The sequence below is a fragment of the Cynoglossus semilaevis genome, chromosome 19 (genome assembly GCF_000523025.1).
Source record: "Cynoglossus semilaevis isolate Cse_v1.0 chromosome 19, Cse_v1.0, whole genome shotgun sequence".
Lineage (NCBI taxonomy): Eukaryota > Metazoa > Chordata > Actinopteri > Pleuronectiformes > Cynoglossidae > Cynoglossus > Cynoglossus semilaevis.
Window position 1 is genome coordinate 9699236 of NC_024325.1, and position 16523 is coordinate 9715758.

The window sequence follows — 16523 nt, forward strand, 5'->3', positions numbered from 1 at the left end:
TATTTAGGTAATTGTGTAATGATTGCACTGGTCCCTCCCACTTGACATCTAAGAGGTGGTATGTGGCCCCTGAACCAAAATGAGTAGGATGTGTTGGCAATTTAATACTGGGGGTATTAAATTGGCAATTTAAAAAAGTTTTTTTTTTTAAATTGCCAACACATCCTACTCAAGTTGCCCACTACAACCAGCCCATAGACAAAAACCACATGGGTTTCATACAGTTGTCGTGGCTGGGTGTTTACTATAATTAAGCATTCAAATGTATTTTTTTAATTAGTTCATTTTCTGGCATTCCTACGTCATGCTTGTCGTTTGTAGACTAAGACATCCGCCTGTATTTAGAAAATGATAAGGTTTGACCCTGACGTTACCAGGCTGTCTAACTGATTTAATGTTTCAGACATAACAAAGTAGTGGGATGGAATGTACCGAGAAAGCGGTAAACTTATGTCAGAGTGTCTTCTGTCTGACTGGAGCCTCGGCTCAGCCTCCCTGTTCTATTTCTGCGGTGTAACTCGGTGAATTTCAGCACACAGCAGCACTATTTGCGCCGAGGAGGAAGCGTGCAGCGAGTAAAGCGGCACTGCGGCAGCGGCGTATCACTGCGCCCGGGTCCTGAAGCTCGGCTCTGGGCAGAGGAGGAGGAGGAGAGACCCCGTGCTTTTTCCTCTGCGGGATTTATTTTGCCAGCTCCAAACCTTGTTGTGCTTTCTCTTTTTAATAGTGACCGGAGGCCTGCAACTTGTCCGGAAGGTCCCTCGCTCCACTCGCAAGGGTTTGCATTTCTTGGTTTTGCATGACGTGTCTTTGGAAAAGAAAGGGGAAAAAGCCAGGGTTTGCTTTTGTTGCGTGTCTTATAGTGGGAATGAAGCTCGGAGCCTGCCGGAGCAGGAGGCAGTGCCAGTCCGCTGCTGCTGCCGCCGCCGCCGCCGCTGCTGCTGCTGCTGTGGGCTGGACTGTATTACAGAGCCTGAGATCTCTGCTGACAGCACAGGCAGACAAAAAGAGACTGTGAGCGAAGACGAGGCAAAGAGTCTTTTACTGAGCCACACAAGCCAGGGCGAGTGCTGTACAACACAGTTACCACACATAAGCGCTATTTGGGGACTTATTTGTGCAGTGTGTTGGCACAGGGCATCAGGTTGAAGGTTTAGGGATTGTGGTAAACAGATGGAGAAAAAAAAAGATTTAGGCTGTGTAAAAAAAAGAAGTGGATTTGTCTTTTTAGAGACTGTTTTTAGAAGGTGAAATATCTGCCTGCAGGGGGGATATTTGTGAATGGTTGCTGCATACTTTAATGTCATGGTATTCCAGCATGGTACAGATGGCTGTCCATTGGTCAGCAATTTGCTTTTCCTATGGTTTTGATTGCACAGGTATGAAACATTTGCATTGTGTAAAGGCATCATGTGTGGCACAGACGAGCTCCGTTCTGTGACAACCTGTGCTCAAGAAGACAATGCAAAGTTAAAGATAATGGAGTCATGTCACAGACAGCTGCTGCAGAATAGGTGTGAAGAATCACCATGTGTGTGTGTGTCTTCAGTGATGTCCAGCAGCCTTCGTGATCAGTCAGAAGACTGAGGCGTTGGGAACGGCTGCTGTTAGTTGATTCACTTCTGCTCCATGTACAATGCCATGTCTGTGATGTAATGGAGGTGAATTGATATTCTGGGCACAGGCCATATATGTTTCAGACTACAATGCCAGTGAGGACTTCCAGTGGCTTTAGGCCTGGAGTCTAATCTGTGCCTGGACAATTGTCCACAATAAGACTGAACGCTGCATTTTAATACCATAGAGCAGACACATGCCTTCAGTGTCCGGCGGTAAAGTTGTGGGTCCCTGAGCAGCACGGTCAAGAAATGGAGAGTGTTTTAATGGAGTCTGGAGTGTGTTTATATAATCAGCATGTCCATTAGCAGAATATTTGCAAATGTGTGTGTTTAATGTTTGGGTTTTAGATGAGGGGCTCTGATATGCTAAATAATCTCGGAATAAAAGTATCTCTGAGAGCATTTTAGCCAAGATATTATTATTATATTTAAAGAGTTTTATATTAATATAATATTATTTGTGTATAAATGACGTGGGTTTTGTTTGTTATCAAGTATTTTTCTTCAGTGTTAATGCTATTATTGATTGTTTATATAGTAATGTGCTTTTCTGTGTGAAACTTTATTAAAATTATTGCAACTTGATTCAGACAAAATAACATTCAGAAGTGCAACAACATTTAATGTTTAATTTAATTAAGGTTTTATTTTAAAACTCCAAACCAACCATGAATATCCCAGAACTGTGCACAGAGGTTTACTCTTAAACCTTTACAGGTCGTAACCTTTGCATATGTTCAGCACAGCGTACATGGACAGAAGTTTATGTTGCAGTGTTAACGGCGACACCCTGCAGAGTATAACGCTGATACATAATTAATTGAGGGGATAAAATGATTGCCAACACAGCTGAGCTTACAAGCTTGGCAGAAGTGTCGGAGATAGCAGTGAAAGAGCACTTAGGACACATAATCATCTCATCTCCAGACTTAATGGCCTGGCACTGTGAGAATATGCCGTATACTCTGCAGATGAGACTCCCGACACTTTAATAAAACACTCATCTTACATTGTGTAGAATGGCAGGAGCCTTCTGTGGAGTTTGAAGCCCCTTTTTGGAGAATGGCTCATTGGCTGAATGCACAGTTAAACCTGCTGAGTGAACATGTTGCAAATGTCTGCTGTCTTCTCTCTCTCTCTCTCTCTCTCTCTCTCCTCGTCTTTGTCTTGCAGGAGGGTGAGTTTGCTGACCTTGGGTAAGAAGAGCTGGTTTCGCTTTTGAAGAAAGATGTGGCTTCACCTGCTCGGCTCACCGCGGGGGGACGTGTTCATCGACAAGTCATTTGCTCTAACTTAAAACGCTTTTCCTCTGGTGGAATTGACAGCTTGGTGATATTGTGTTTAATAGATCATTTTACACCTGTCGTAGGATTTGATGGACTGCCTTAGGGGATCTGTGCTTGGAACATAGCTTTGGTTCAGTGACTTAATGCGGGTTTGCCTTACCTATAAAAGGCAGCTTCAGCTGGTGGATATTACATGGTTACTCTGGATCCAGTACATTGATAACATTCACTTGGATATCGTGGAGGTTCTCCTGAAGGGGGTTTTTCGCACCAGTGGAGCTTGAAGTGTCAGTGTGTGGCACTTGAAGAATTGAATTCTCTCTAAAACCAGCACTCGTTGGGAGGTTTTTTAATAAAGGACATGGATGGCCCTCGATCCAGCGGCTTACGCAAGAAGAGAAAGTCGAGGTCGGAGAGGAATCGTGACAGGAGGTCAAACGGGATAAGGAACAACCATGTCAAGGATTCAGTGTTTCGCTTCTCCTCTGACTCAGAGCAGGAAGGTGAGAGGGAACCCTCCTCGTCTCGCCCACGGCCACCGCGCAGGAAGAAAAAGGAGTCTTCTTCTGCGGAGGAGGACATCATTGATGGCTTCTCCATTGTTGGCTTTGTCACCCTGGAAGCTCTAGAGGTAAGTGTGGAAGCAAATGTTAATACCTGCCTGTTATCTTCTACCATGTGTATCTGCATAACAATCCAGAAAGTCGCTTTAAGTGTGATAATTGTGGTCCACTCTGTGTTTTGGCTCCTGTCTGCATACTTTACTCCTCTGTGAGCTTAGGTTCAACAGATGTCGCTTTAAATGCTGTGCTGCAGCCAGAGATTACTATCTGTATCACTGAGAGCCTGGACTTGTTGTGTGTACAATTCTGTATTTTTTGTACTAGATTTTTTTGTTTTTTTGCAAAGCCTCACCACAGATGAGGGATGTTCAGCTCTGGCTGAACCACTGCTGAGTTTTTTTTTGGTACACTTTGGAGTGAAAAAGCAATTTGATCCATGTTACAACAGTTTATTCAGGGTTAGAGTAATTTATTGCACCCTGGCTATCCATTTTCCTTGGAATGCAAACGGGCTGCAGGCTGCCTTCCAATGATATGGCTCTAAATTATGACTTACATGAGCAAGCATTTTTTTCACTCATATTACAACTGCTACATTTCTCTATAATAATAACTTACAGCATAGAGTCAAAGGGAAGCAACTGGGTAAAGCAGACCATTAAACTTCCTAACACCTACGCCTCTCCAAAGAAGCCTTTTTACAATATGACAAATATTCGATTTTTTTCAACATTTCCAATCACCAAACTTTTATATAAAAGGCAGTCATTTACTAAAGCTAAATCTGTGAAGACGTATAAAATCACTATCTTTGAAGCCTGAGTCTATTTTCTCTCAACAGCGCAGACTGCTTTCATCAAAATTTAAATGAGATTCTTTCTTACTTTGACTTTGGTTTCTCCACGGGTTAAGTTTCATCTTACAATGTTTTTTTTGACAAACCGCACCGTCCATCTCTCTTTTGAACAGCACCAAATTAGTTTTCAGGTTTTTAGATTAGATATTGTTAATCCACTTGATGGACGAGAATTTTAAAATTCTTTTGGATTTTCTCCACACAGAGGAGTAAAGTAAATACATGTGAAAAGTGGGTACATATAGTTATGAAATTAATGTAGTACGTCAAATTTGATTCAGTTTATTTATTTCTACATATTTCCTTGTTTTGAGGCAGTAGTGATTTTAAAACCCTTTTCTGGATCTATGAGCGATTGTTCATGCCTTCATGCTTTCTGTTGCTCCATCTACACTGCTGTGCCAAACTCCAGATACATGCAGCGAACAGATTACTCACTGGTTCAAAACCAGGGCAACACATTTTTATTTCATACTGACTCGAGCCTGACAAGGTCAGAGTGAGTGATTTCCTGTGGTAAAACTGTGAGACTCACTCACTCTGTAGCTTACACAGCGCAAAACTGATCTCTGCTTCACCGCTGTGACCCATCTCAGGGATTTATACAGCAGCACTTGTTCCCAATGTTAACATTTGTCTGAGACATCAACCGTTTCCCCACATCAAAGTGGTCTTATTTGCCCCCCCCCCCCCTTGTCTTTTCTAACATAAAACATTTCTATTCATTGCGATACTCAATTCAACAGCAGTAAACTGTGGTGTCTGAAAGTGTCCGTTTCTCGCTGCTCGCCTTCTTTGTATTCTCACATTATTTTCTCTGCCTTGGTTTTTAATACTACTTCACACTGCAGTGTGCAAACAACACACAGAGTAGCGTTTTTATTTTTTACAGAACAAAAAAGTTCAGAAGAGACACTTTGTTTGTCAGGATGTTGCGTTTTAAACTTAATGTTGACGTTGGCTGAGTCCATTATGTTTTTCATCTGTCAAACAATTCAATTTCTAAATTTGATTAATCACACAGTAGCTTAACTGAGACGAATCGACATGTTGTTCTCTGTGTGTTGCTGGGAGATGTTGGTGTTTCACACCTGTTTTAATTTTTGGCAAATTATGAAATTATTTATATGGGAAAAATGTCAATTATATTACCTAAGTGTGTAACTTGAAATTTAGAAAAAAATTACTATTAATTTCACGAATTAATTTAACGCAATTAGCTCTCTCATTTGAACAGCCTCAGTTGAGTTTAATAATTCTGTATAAACTAATGGTATTTACTGATAGGAAGGAAAGTCCTGGCAGTGAAATTTCACGTTAGAATTGAAGTGCATCTCAGCAGTGAGTCCGATGGTTGGCAAGATAACCGTTATTGAATTGCGACTGCGTTGTAGATTCACAGTTTATCTGCGCGAGCATCTCTCTGGTTGAACTGTGTTTAAAATGTGACTAAGGTTAATACAGAGAGGCTTAAACAGATAAGGACCTTAAGATTGCATTATGTAAAATTAGACTGGAGGGAAGTACAACACTTCCTCATCCACTTGTTCATAACCCAGGATTTTGAATTGATTAAATTCCGTTTTTGTCAGAGCAATAAATAATGTATAAGAGAGAGAATTTTGGTTGAATTTCTAGCTAACCTTTCTGTATATTAAGTGGTGATGTATTTCCATGAATGAGATGAACAAATGTAGATGCAATGTTTAAATCTGGTCTCACATTTTACTTGCATAGTTATTTATTTATTATTTTTTGTGGATCATATTAATGGCACCCTTACATGTATGTATGTAGCAGCAGGATAATAACAATAACACGACTTTTTTTTAGCTTTTAGCTGAAATATAGTTCTTTTAATTATGAAACGACCACTCTTCTGTTTAGCGTTTTCAACGTCACGTATTAGGACTCAGTGTGGAGTGTAGATAAAAGTGTGTATAAGCACATCACAGCTCCAGAGGCTTTTTCTGTCTGTTTAAAGTTAAATTCTGATGTGGTCAGACCCCTGGAGGTTTATGCCGGTGTTCTCCATCTGTCACTGCTCTGCTCCAGCAACACTGCTCCCAGGCTGGGTTTTTTTTCCTGGGCATGCCGAAAACATTACTTTTTTTTTTAAATCTCGCTGCTGAAACATCCATGATGAGACTCTGGAGATGTTGAAGTTGTTTCAGTGAATATTGTACAAGGAGGCTTTCAGCTTAGCAATGGGTGTAGTGTGTATTTAAATATGCCGATATTTCTCCAGGCCTGAGGAAAAAAGAGGTGTTTTCTTTGGAATAGTAAATGTGTTGGTTAAAATTAGACAGGTTTGTAATACACATTATATTCTAATGTTATTCTAATACACGTGTTGTCACAATGTAAATTACACACACTGTGAAAAATAGTCTTAATTTCTACTTTAAATCTAGGAAGATACAGTACATTTTGAGTTATAGTTTTGCAGAGTTTTCTATGTTAACAATATATTGTTATTGTAGTTATTTGGATTACATCAACACTACCAGATTTTATTTGTCTCTCTGTTCCATCTGTACACAGGATTTTTGCTCATATTTAGAAAGATTTATCTTGGTTAGTCATGACTAATCCTGATTAACCCTGTGGTTAATTAGTTAATTGACAGCCCTATTTATTACAGATGTATTACTATGTATTTGTCCTGTGGCACTTTTGTCTCCTGCCATACATTTCAGCCTGGTCCAGTGACTGTAGGTGAAAACACACACTCTATTTGCTTCAGTCCAGTGTAAAACATTGCATCAGCTCACACACCAACACTGGATTTGTCATGTCATGCTTAACTGCACCAAACAAAAGAACTACTAGCGGCTGACCAGGAGAGCAGAGAGCCGGCCAATAGATTTACAAAGAGCTTAAACCTCTCACTTAAGGCTCGACATCACACTGACAAAAAGTCCACGATAGGGACATGCATAAACCATGTGTCTGCTGGAGGAGAAATGCTTACACAGGATTTCCTGCCTTTGTTTTTCTGCCATTTGCAGTTGGTGTCAGCTGTGCTGATCCACCACCACCATGTTTGATGGGAATGAAATTCTTCTTCCCATTCCTTTTTTTTCCCAGATCCATGGGTCGGTTGTTTAATTTTAGCCACTAGCTTCACACCCATCTGTTACACCCACACTGTCCGCGGAGGTGTGACACATTAAGCCGCGGTAATGTAGAGCGTCATAGCCCACAGAATAAGCTGAGTCATTTTGTGCATGTGGGTGGAAAGTGGACGCGTTGTGTAGAGAGAAGTAACACAATAATGGGGTCATTGACAGGTTGCCAGACCTTCAAATAACAAATAGTGTCGAGCTAATTAATGACTATTGACATTTAAAGTGGGGCTAGAGTTACAGGAAAGGTCTGTGGCCTTAGCTGACAGGATCAACTGCAGTAATTAAGTCAACAATGGATGTTCCTGTGGTCGGGATAAATAACACTGATGAGATGCAGTTGAACACTGTTGCACTTTTCTGCTCTTTTAGGCTGTTTTTATTGAATTAAAGGTGATTTTAAACATTGTAAGATTTTTTGTTTTTCTGACAGTCCTGTGTTTATAAGTGCACGCTAAGTTGGAATACTAATATGGTAAACCCTGACATGAATGAGCTACTGAGCACCACGAGAACAGGGGCAACTATCTATTCAGAGAGCACCTCCTGCCCCAGCACTTCCCTGTACTGCCCTTCTCCTTCTCCTTATGCTATTTCAGGCTATTTCAGCCCTAGTTAAAAAGTCCCACTTTATTAAATAACAATCACCTTATGTGGCGTGATTGGTAACCCTCCTGTTGTAAGTCACTTTGGATGAAAGCATCTGCTAAGTGCACAAATGTAAATACAAATTTACCGTTTTTATAAACTTATTTTTCATTGAGCAATTTAGCGAGAAACAGGAACTGCAGCACCTGTTGTGACCAGATTTTCCTATGAAATGAAAACAGTGGTTTCACCTTATATTTACGGTGCAGTTATTCTCTACATACATGTTAGGCCAAGATCAACAGAAATGTGCAAACATTCTATTCATTGTGACTCCTTCATACTTTGGTTACACCACCTGGTGGTGATACAGGAGGGGTACATGGCTGAAAAAGTTTGGGAACGTGTTTCAGTTATTGGAAAGACTCCTGAGGTATTGAAAATGAGGTCTGCCCTCCTCGTTAGAACTGATGTGTATTTGATACTGATTATATAGGCCATTTGTCATGAGCATGTGTGTGTATACCAGTCGTTGATCATTACTTTGGCTTCTTCAGACTTCAGATCAGTTTCCTATTGGACGACGTAACACTAGCTCAGACACAGATATGCTGCTGGCTTTTTAAACCCATTCTCCTCTGTCAGAGCTGTGCTTGTTGTTGATGTGTCTTCTTCCTTATCCTTGAAATATAAGCACCAGACCCGTGGTCACAATCTCATTACACACATTAACATTCTGTGTGTGTGTGTGTGTGTCATCTTTCTCCACTCTGTCCTCAGAGGTGTCTCTTCAGCAGAAGTGCAGTTTTTCACGAGCTGCAGCCTCACAGTCTATTTCCGTGCAGGGCTTCAGCGTCTGTCTTTCTGACACTTCAGTCTGAGATTGGACCAAGTCAATCTCTGTTTAAAGGCATCTCTCGCCACAGCTTGAAAACCTGTATTTTCTACACCTGCCATTTTTGTTCTCTCTCTGCGTTGATCTCCTTGAACAAGTTGATAGTAAAGATTTCTGGAAAAGCTGAGGTCTTTGTACGTCTTTTTCCTCTTTCTGCTCCTTGAGCATCGGCAATCCTTAGTCAGAAGTCAGGCTCTTTTTTTTTTTTTTTTTTTTTTAATCTGACAGAACTTTCTTGAATGGCTTGATAATTTTAAGTAAATAAAAAAAATCAAAAGAACATTATTATGTCAACACACTTTTGGTTGCGTCGTTCAGTGACTTCAGATCTGAATCAGTAGAAATAACTCACAATTTGTGGGTATTTTGACTTATTTTCCTTTGGAAACTGAAATCATGTTCACTGCTGTTAACAAAACACATTTGTTTGGAAATATGAATTCTTTTGGTAAAAAAAAAATGAAATTCTCCCTGATGTTTCAGCAAACATTAAGAAGATTGGAAACAGAATGTTTACACTAGCAGCCAAGAACTGATCTGCACGATGGAGTTAGATTTCTGCTCACTATGGTGGAAATTCCCGTTGTTGTTTCTAATGTATTGGGGACACAATATAAAGTTAGCAGTATCTGAGAGCCTAGAGGAAAAAAAAACGTCTTAGATGTGGTATCGTGCTGAAAAAGATTTCTTGTCCGTGTGTGAACTAAAGAACTCCTGTCATACCAGGATGTTTGGATACGTACACTTACACATTGTAAACCTGGACACAAACACACAACTGTCTTGTGTCTCCTCTGTGGATGTGCTGTTATTTTAGCAGATGTGGTTTTTACTGGGGCTTAAAGCTGAGCAGCTCCCAGTTTAAATCCTCATTGATCTCCTTCCAGAGTACATTGAGTGTCTCTGCTTTCTAATCGATAAGTCAAGCTCTTATTCCACTCTGCTGCTCTGTGGCTGTGTTGACATCCATGCAGATTCTTTTTTTTTTTTTTTGAATCTACATTTGCGACAAGCTTATGTCAATACACGTTATCTTTGTCCAGAAATTTTAATCCTTTTTATTAGATGGAGGCAAGGTTTTTTTTTTTATAATTTTGTGAAAATAGTAAAATGTTATTAATTGTAATTCTCTTAATGTTTTTACAATTTACATTCTATATTTCATAATAGAAATATTGAAGTTTTCTTCAGCACAAAATGACATCATTATAACTAAGTAATTATGAAATGTTTCCCACAAACTAGGGTTTCCTACAACTAAAAACTTTTAAAATAAAATGTTTTGTGACTCATTATTTTTTCAAAACAAAACACCTTTATTATACAGTATGTAAAACAAACAAAAACCACAGCTCTGTTGTTTGTGTGTGTGTCTGTGAAAGCTTTGTTAAAGCCTGGACCTTCTGTCCGATTCCCATGTGTGATTACTTTGTATATGAATGTGCATCTGTAGCATGGCTGTCCTGCTTTTGTGTATTTTGTTATGTAACAAAATACACACAGACTCCAGTGTGTCATTCTGTGGTGTTTGCCAAGATTACAGCTCTGTTAATGCTGAGATTTCAACGTGACGGCGAGGACCAATTGACATCCAAGTTTACCATCACTTTATGTCCTCATTGAGTGCTAATTTACAGCTAATAGCACCCTGGCAGCAGTGGAGAACATTGGATTAATGGTTCTAAGAGCACAGCGTCCCTATCACTTGTTAAAGTAGCACGCCGCTCTGAAATGCTACTGCTGTGTGTCCTTATCCAATTATTAGCTCAGGCAAATCACATCTCTATAGTGATGTAATTGACTCGCCATGGTTAAGAAAAAATACATTTTCCCAGTCTGTGCACTCAGAGCTCACTGAGACAAAGCCATTTTCTTCTCCATTCCCGGCTGGTTCTGGCAGCTTGTAGTGACAGATGTGTGGAGAGAAAAGATCAATGTTTGCAGTGGCAGATTGTAAAATACCATCTCTGAAGTAGAGCCGTGGTTCAAGTCGTACTTTTGTGTGCAACAGCCCTCTTGATCAGGCCAGTTCTTTTCTACTTGAGAGAATTCTTTTCATGCCTAAGCACATGGTGCACATTAATAGAGAGCATTTGGAAATATGTTCATGTGTGTGTGTGTTTATATATGTGCATTTACACCTTAGGCCTTTGGACTGGCAGACAGAGACTGTTGCGTTTTCTACCTGCAGCTCTGAACCTAGGATTTTCCTTCTCTTCTCTGATCCTTTTTCAAAGTGTGCCAGCCTACCACTCTTTCGATTTCCATCTGCTTCCATTCCTGCATTTTCAGATAAGCTCTGCCCCATAGCTGTGCCGCTCTGGATCTTTGAAACAAGTTTTATTCGCACTATCCTGACTTCTGAAGTACAATGTTTCCCGTTATACTTTCTGCAACATTTAAAAAAAAAAAAAAAAGTTGACAGCTAATATGAAACACTGCGTTTTCTCTGGCGGGTCTCTGTAACATAAGATGGATTTGTTTCTCCTTCAGTATCAATGATACTGACAGACTAATTAAAGGCTTCATGGCAATGTCTCCAGATGATGTAACCCGCTCACCCCCAGTGTGCCTGTGAAAGTGACTGCTCTGGAGAAAAGCGTTTCCCTGAATGGAAATGACATTGGAGTCTGATCACTTTGGCTTTTCACCCTTCACTGAAATGCTGGGTCCTTCTTTTTTCCTCAGTTAACAAAGATTCTTGTAAAATTATTTTTCAAGTAGCTTTTCAAATCCTCCAAGTCAAGTGAACTCTGTCAAGAGTTTTGAAGTCAGTAGATCATAGCTGTCGTTTTATGTTTCTTACTTGTTATAATTAAAATCTCTGTCTAATCGAGCCTAAAAATATAACTCTTATAATAGACTTTTTTTTTTAATCCAGTGTGATTCTGTGGCCACTGGTTTAGTAGGCCCATATATACAGTACATACTGTATTAACGGTCATGTTGTGTCAATATAGTACTTTAAAAATAATGAATTAGTCTTTTTGTGACTTCCTCTCGAGCAATATAAAAGTAAATCGCATATAGAAATACAGTGATTGATTAGTGGACATCTGCAACTAGATGTAAAAGGTAATCTACAAATAAATAAAAAAATATATTAGATTTTTCAAACTGGAATGTGTGGAATCTACTGTTAGATCATGATCTACTTATAGATGCGCTAAAACCATATCTAAACAATCAGTCTGTGTGGGGAACAGCTGAGAGGAGTGCTCATTGTAGCTGTCAGTCCAGGTTTGGAGGTAAATAAAGGTGTAATAATGAAGAAATATCTTGATGTGTGTCTTTTTGTTTCGTACTTATACTGGTAACCTTGTTATCTGTATCGTCCTAACCTTCTACTTCGTCTTTGTTTTGTTTGGACTTGGAGTCGTATGACATCAGCTTTTGACTGAGTTGATGCAACCCACTCAGTGCTCTGCTAACATTCCTCAGAACCAGGACACACTTCCTCCTCAAAGGCTTCATTTTGAGCTGTGTTTTCAATACATTTGTGATGGAGGTTTTTGTGAAAAGGTTCTATTGTCTAAATGCCAGCGTGCTCTTGGCTAATTATGTACAAACCTCTGTTCATTTAGCTCATAAATATTGGCATGTGCTAACCAACACAGTTTTTCTATCCTAGCAGTATTATATGTTGGAGTTAGATTTACGAGCTAATAGCTGAATATCAGCTGCTCAGTAAAAACAAAGAGTGGAAGCAGCCTGCTGGCTGTAGACACAGGCTTTATCACTCAGCAAGCAGACCCCGTGATAAGGTATTATGCCTTTAACAATGGTCTTCTGCTTTTTCCCCTGTTTGTGTAGTTTCCCTGCAGTGCATCTACAATATCCCGCGGCTGCCAATTACACAGAGAGAGTGTGTTAGTGCTGCCTAAACCGCTATTGACATTACCACTGAGATTGTAATAGTGATGGTGATTCAGTAGCCCGAGAGACACTGAATGATTTCCGGAAACCTTAAAATCTACGTCTGTGTTGGATCATTCACCCACTGTGAACGCAACAGCATTTATCCAGAACCTTCTGCTGTGCCTGATAATTACTGGTTGAGTGTTTTGATCCTCAGTGCTCATCAGAACCTGTTCCCTTCACATTCAGTTTTATTCAGGTGTGTTTTGTTTTTTATAACATATAGATAAATAACAGCTTTTTTTGTCCTGAAAGTAGTAGTTAGTCACATTAATGGGACTGGTTTCAAAATGTAAATACAAACACTGAATTCATGATTAATTTATTAATGTCTCATTTTTACCACATCTTCACAAATTGTTTTATTTGTTTTCTGTCACGAAAAAAGAAAGTATTTTTTAAGAGGTGAACTTATTGTGTTATATATTGTCTTGTGTGACAGAGGGATGGAATATTCCAGATAAATCATACATGCCATTTCCAAAAAGAAAATCTCACAAAAAAAATGTGAATATAGACGTATGGACTTTGTTGTTTCTAGAAAATATATATACTATATCTGATTACCCTGAACATATTTATTTACATCGTGTTACAATTTGGTATTATCCTCAAAAATTGGCTTGCATGTATTATAGTGTATGTATGAGTAATCTGCTAATTGCTGTATTATATTTATGTACAAATTTATATATAAACATATATATTGTATTTATACATAGAAAATAATTTATGTTTAGCGCCCTCTTTAAAATGTACGCAAATATGCGTCCGTAATACACATTAGTCACACTTACTGTGACTAAAGTTTTTTTATTTATCATTATAGCCATAACTTTCCTGTTTTATTTATGGCAGTCCTGTTAAATATGTTTGACAACTGTAACAAAAAAAAAACACTGAATGTGTTTCCACGTAAGCTCATGTTTCTAACCATCTGGAGAGAGTTTGGTTCCGTGCCCTCAAGGCACTTGACATTGGATAAGGCAGCTGGAACAGCTCCATGTGCAGCAAAATAATTTACTGCTTGCTCTGCAGTCTGTGAAAAAAAAAAACAAAACAAAAAAAAAAAAACATATCACAGTTGACATGTATTGTACTGTGTCTGCAGAAATGCACGGTGGCTCATCACATGTCCTACAGTGTCCACATTTGAATACAGTGTCACAGTGGACCACGTCTCTCTGTGCTTGGCCTCTTCACAGTATTGATCAAACTGCTATTCAGCTGCAGCACTTAAAATAATTTATATTATTTTGATATATTTTAGCTCATCAGTCAGTTTAGTGTCTGTAGTGGCTTCGGCTAGACAAAAAAACAAAAAACAAAAACGAGATGTCAGTTTCCCTGGTGAAGGAGGAGGATAATCGTAGAAATGTTGCTTTGTCAGAGTAAGATGATCAAAATAGGCTTTTTGGTCAATATTAGTTTCTAAAATACTTATGAAAACAACAGTTGGCATCGTTGAATATATACAATATAATGTGATTTCTCTTCAAGCTGGCTTCTTGCCCTCCACTCTGGTTAAGAGCAAGCCTAAGCAAAACCCTTTTGCACCATCAGTGTTTTATTAACTGATATTAACTGATGGGTGGATAGATGAAAGGATATTGATGATCGCAACTTCCATTCATTTTTTTTAGCATCATAGTAACGATTTTTTGATACGTCTTTGAGGAGTTATTTCCTGTAAGTTCTACTTTAATTTCAAGTGTACACTTTTCAAAATGGCATCTTTTCTTCTTATAATTGTTAATTTCTCATGAACTTTCATGACAAATATATAGGAGAGCTATTTATAACAAAGGAAATAAATGAATTTCACACAAAGAAAGATCTCGAAGGTTTTGTTCGAACCCTTGCATTAATTGGCAGCTAGATTTTTCTAGCAGCTGCTATTTTTTAAGCTGTTAATGAAATGTGAACTGTCATTTGAGTTGTCGGCAGTAAAAGCATTAGCACTGAAGAATAATAACTTCCAACGAGATAATGAGCATAATTAATGTATTTAGACACAATTTGTAATATAGTTCAATTTGCTTGTCTGCTCAGTTTTATTTGCTTTTCTATTCATTTGACTTGATAGACGTTGGCTGCAGAGTGTTCCTGAATGGCGGCCAACTGTTTGGTTACATATTGCGATCGGTCCAGTGAGAGAGAGAATGACTCTCCTGGGACATGTCTTCAAATGTGTTAATGAAATGCAGCATGAAAAGGCACAGTATTACACACAGTAACACAGACTGATGGTATTCTCAGTCATTCACCTGCCAGGTATATAATAAACATAAAATAACAAGATTAGTTACAGCATTGTTTGACAGCAGTAATTAGAGATGCTGCTGAACTCCCACTTATCCCACTGTTGTTGATTGTTAGCATGTATGCTAAGTTACACCTCCTTGTTGCAATTGATATATTTTTTTGTATATGTGTGACCTTTAGAACAACTGTGACAAAGTCATGCACATGCATTTAAGAGTATATTAAAATGGTACAAATATTTTTGTAACAATGGCATGTGATGCTGTTGAGAGAAAGTTCTAGAACAGCAACGGTGTTAGACTGGAGGTAAAGTCACTCATGGTTGTTAAGATTTAAGATGCGGTGCAGCTATATCACTGGTGACATGGGGCATTGATCACTATTTGCATAAAAAAATGTGAAAATGACCCAACACTGATGTTGTTTGTTCCATCCAGCTTCTAGACTCTCTCGTCTCGCTTCTGTAGTAAAGTAGAAAAACTCTTCAAACCCCATTTTAACAAGCATTTCTTGACACTCACTTTCCTTTTAAGGTTTATCACTGAAAAACATGCCTACCCAGCGAAACTGGACACTCTTTTTTTGTGCTTGGCAGGCACAGTGACTATTACACTAAATGAAGGAGTAAGCAGTGACTCGCTCCGTCCCCCACTATTTGTCTGAAACTTACCCATCTCATCCTGCTGCCAATAAACTTTTAAAAGTTTTTTTGTAATTTGCATATTGATTAGCAACAGGAGTGACTGAGACTGAGGTTCGTGCACAAATGTGTGTGTCAGGCCTGTGTGTGAGAGGAAAGTAACTGGTTGTAAATGTTGGTCAGATTTGAAAGCACAGAGCAATTAGTTCGACAGTGTGTGGTGCTGCCAGATTTATTAGCAGTTGGTAAGTGTGTGTTTTTATTAAGTGTTGCCCAGTTATGACTTACAAGTGTTATTGCTGGAGATAATTAAAAACAGGAAACCCACCAGTGATTAAAGTGGTGCAGTGAAAGCCTGCAGTTGTTCCAATGCTGTTGGTGGAAAATGTGTCAACACTGGACAGACATGTCATTTGTTGTCCTTTACATGACTCTGCATGTAAATGCTATCAATTATGCAAAACTAATCACTGTGTATAATTTTGTATAATTTAGCAAAGTACACGTTTTTTTCTGAAAAGAGCCAACATTGTAGTTTTATGTGTTGTCATTTTGTTGAGCTACTGTCCCATTAGCGTGGCAAAGACTGTGTTTGAGCGTGTTTGGATACAAAATAGCATTTAACATGAGCGGCTAACCTGTGCTGTGCTGTTGTTATGCTACGTTAGCATTTTAGAAACTCTCTTGTAGGAACTAAACAGTGAGAAATAAAAAAAGTGAAACTCAAAAAACCTGGTAAATAACAATTAGCTTTTACATTAAAAT

The 16523-nt window shown here is 38.8% G+C and overlaps 1 protein-coding gene across 9 annotated transcripts in view; it reads left to right on the forward strand.

The window, feature by feature from the left end:
• Positions 1 to 404: 404 nt before the first annotated feature.
• Positions 405 to 16523, forward strand: part of auts2a (activator of transcription and developmental regulator AUTS2 a) — a 224219-nt gene continuing 208100 nt past the window's right edge. For 3 of the 9 annotated variants that reach the window (XM_025065798.1, XM_025065799.1, XM_025065797.1), the window contains exon 1: positions 406 to 3536. In XM_025065798.1, the coding sequence (XP_024921566.1) occupies positions 3267 to 3536 (270 nt within the window). In that variant the 5' untranslated portion in view covers positions 406 to 3266. Of the gene's footprint in view, positions 3537 to 16523 lie in introns of all 9 variants that reach the window. The other 6 variants (XR_003052957.1, XM_025065796.1, XM_025065802.1 and 3 more) reach the window with 3 other exon arrangements.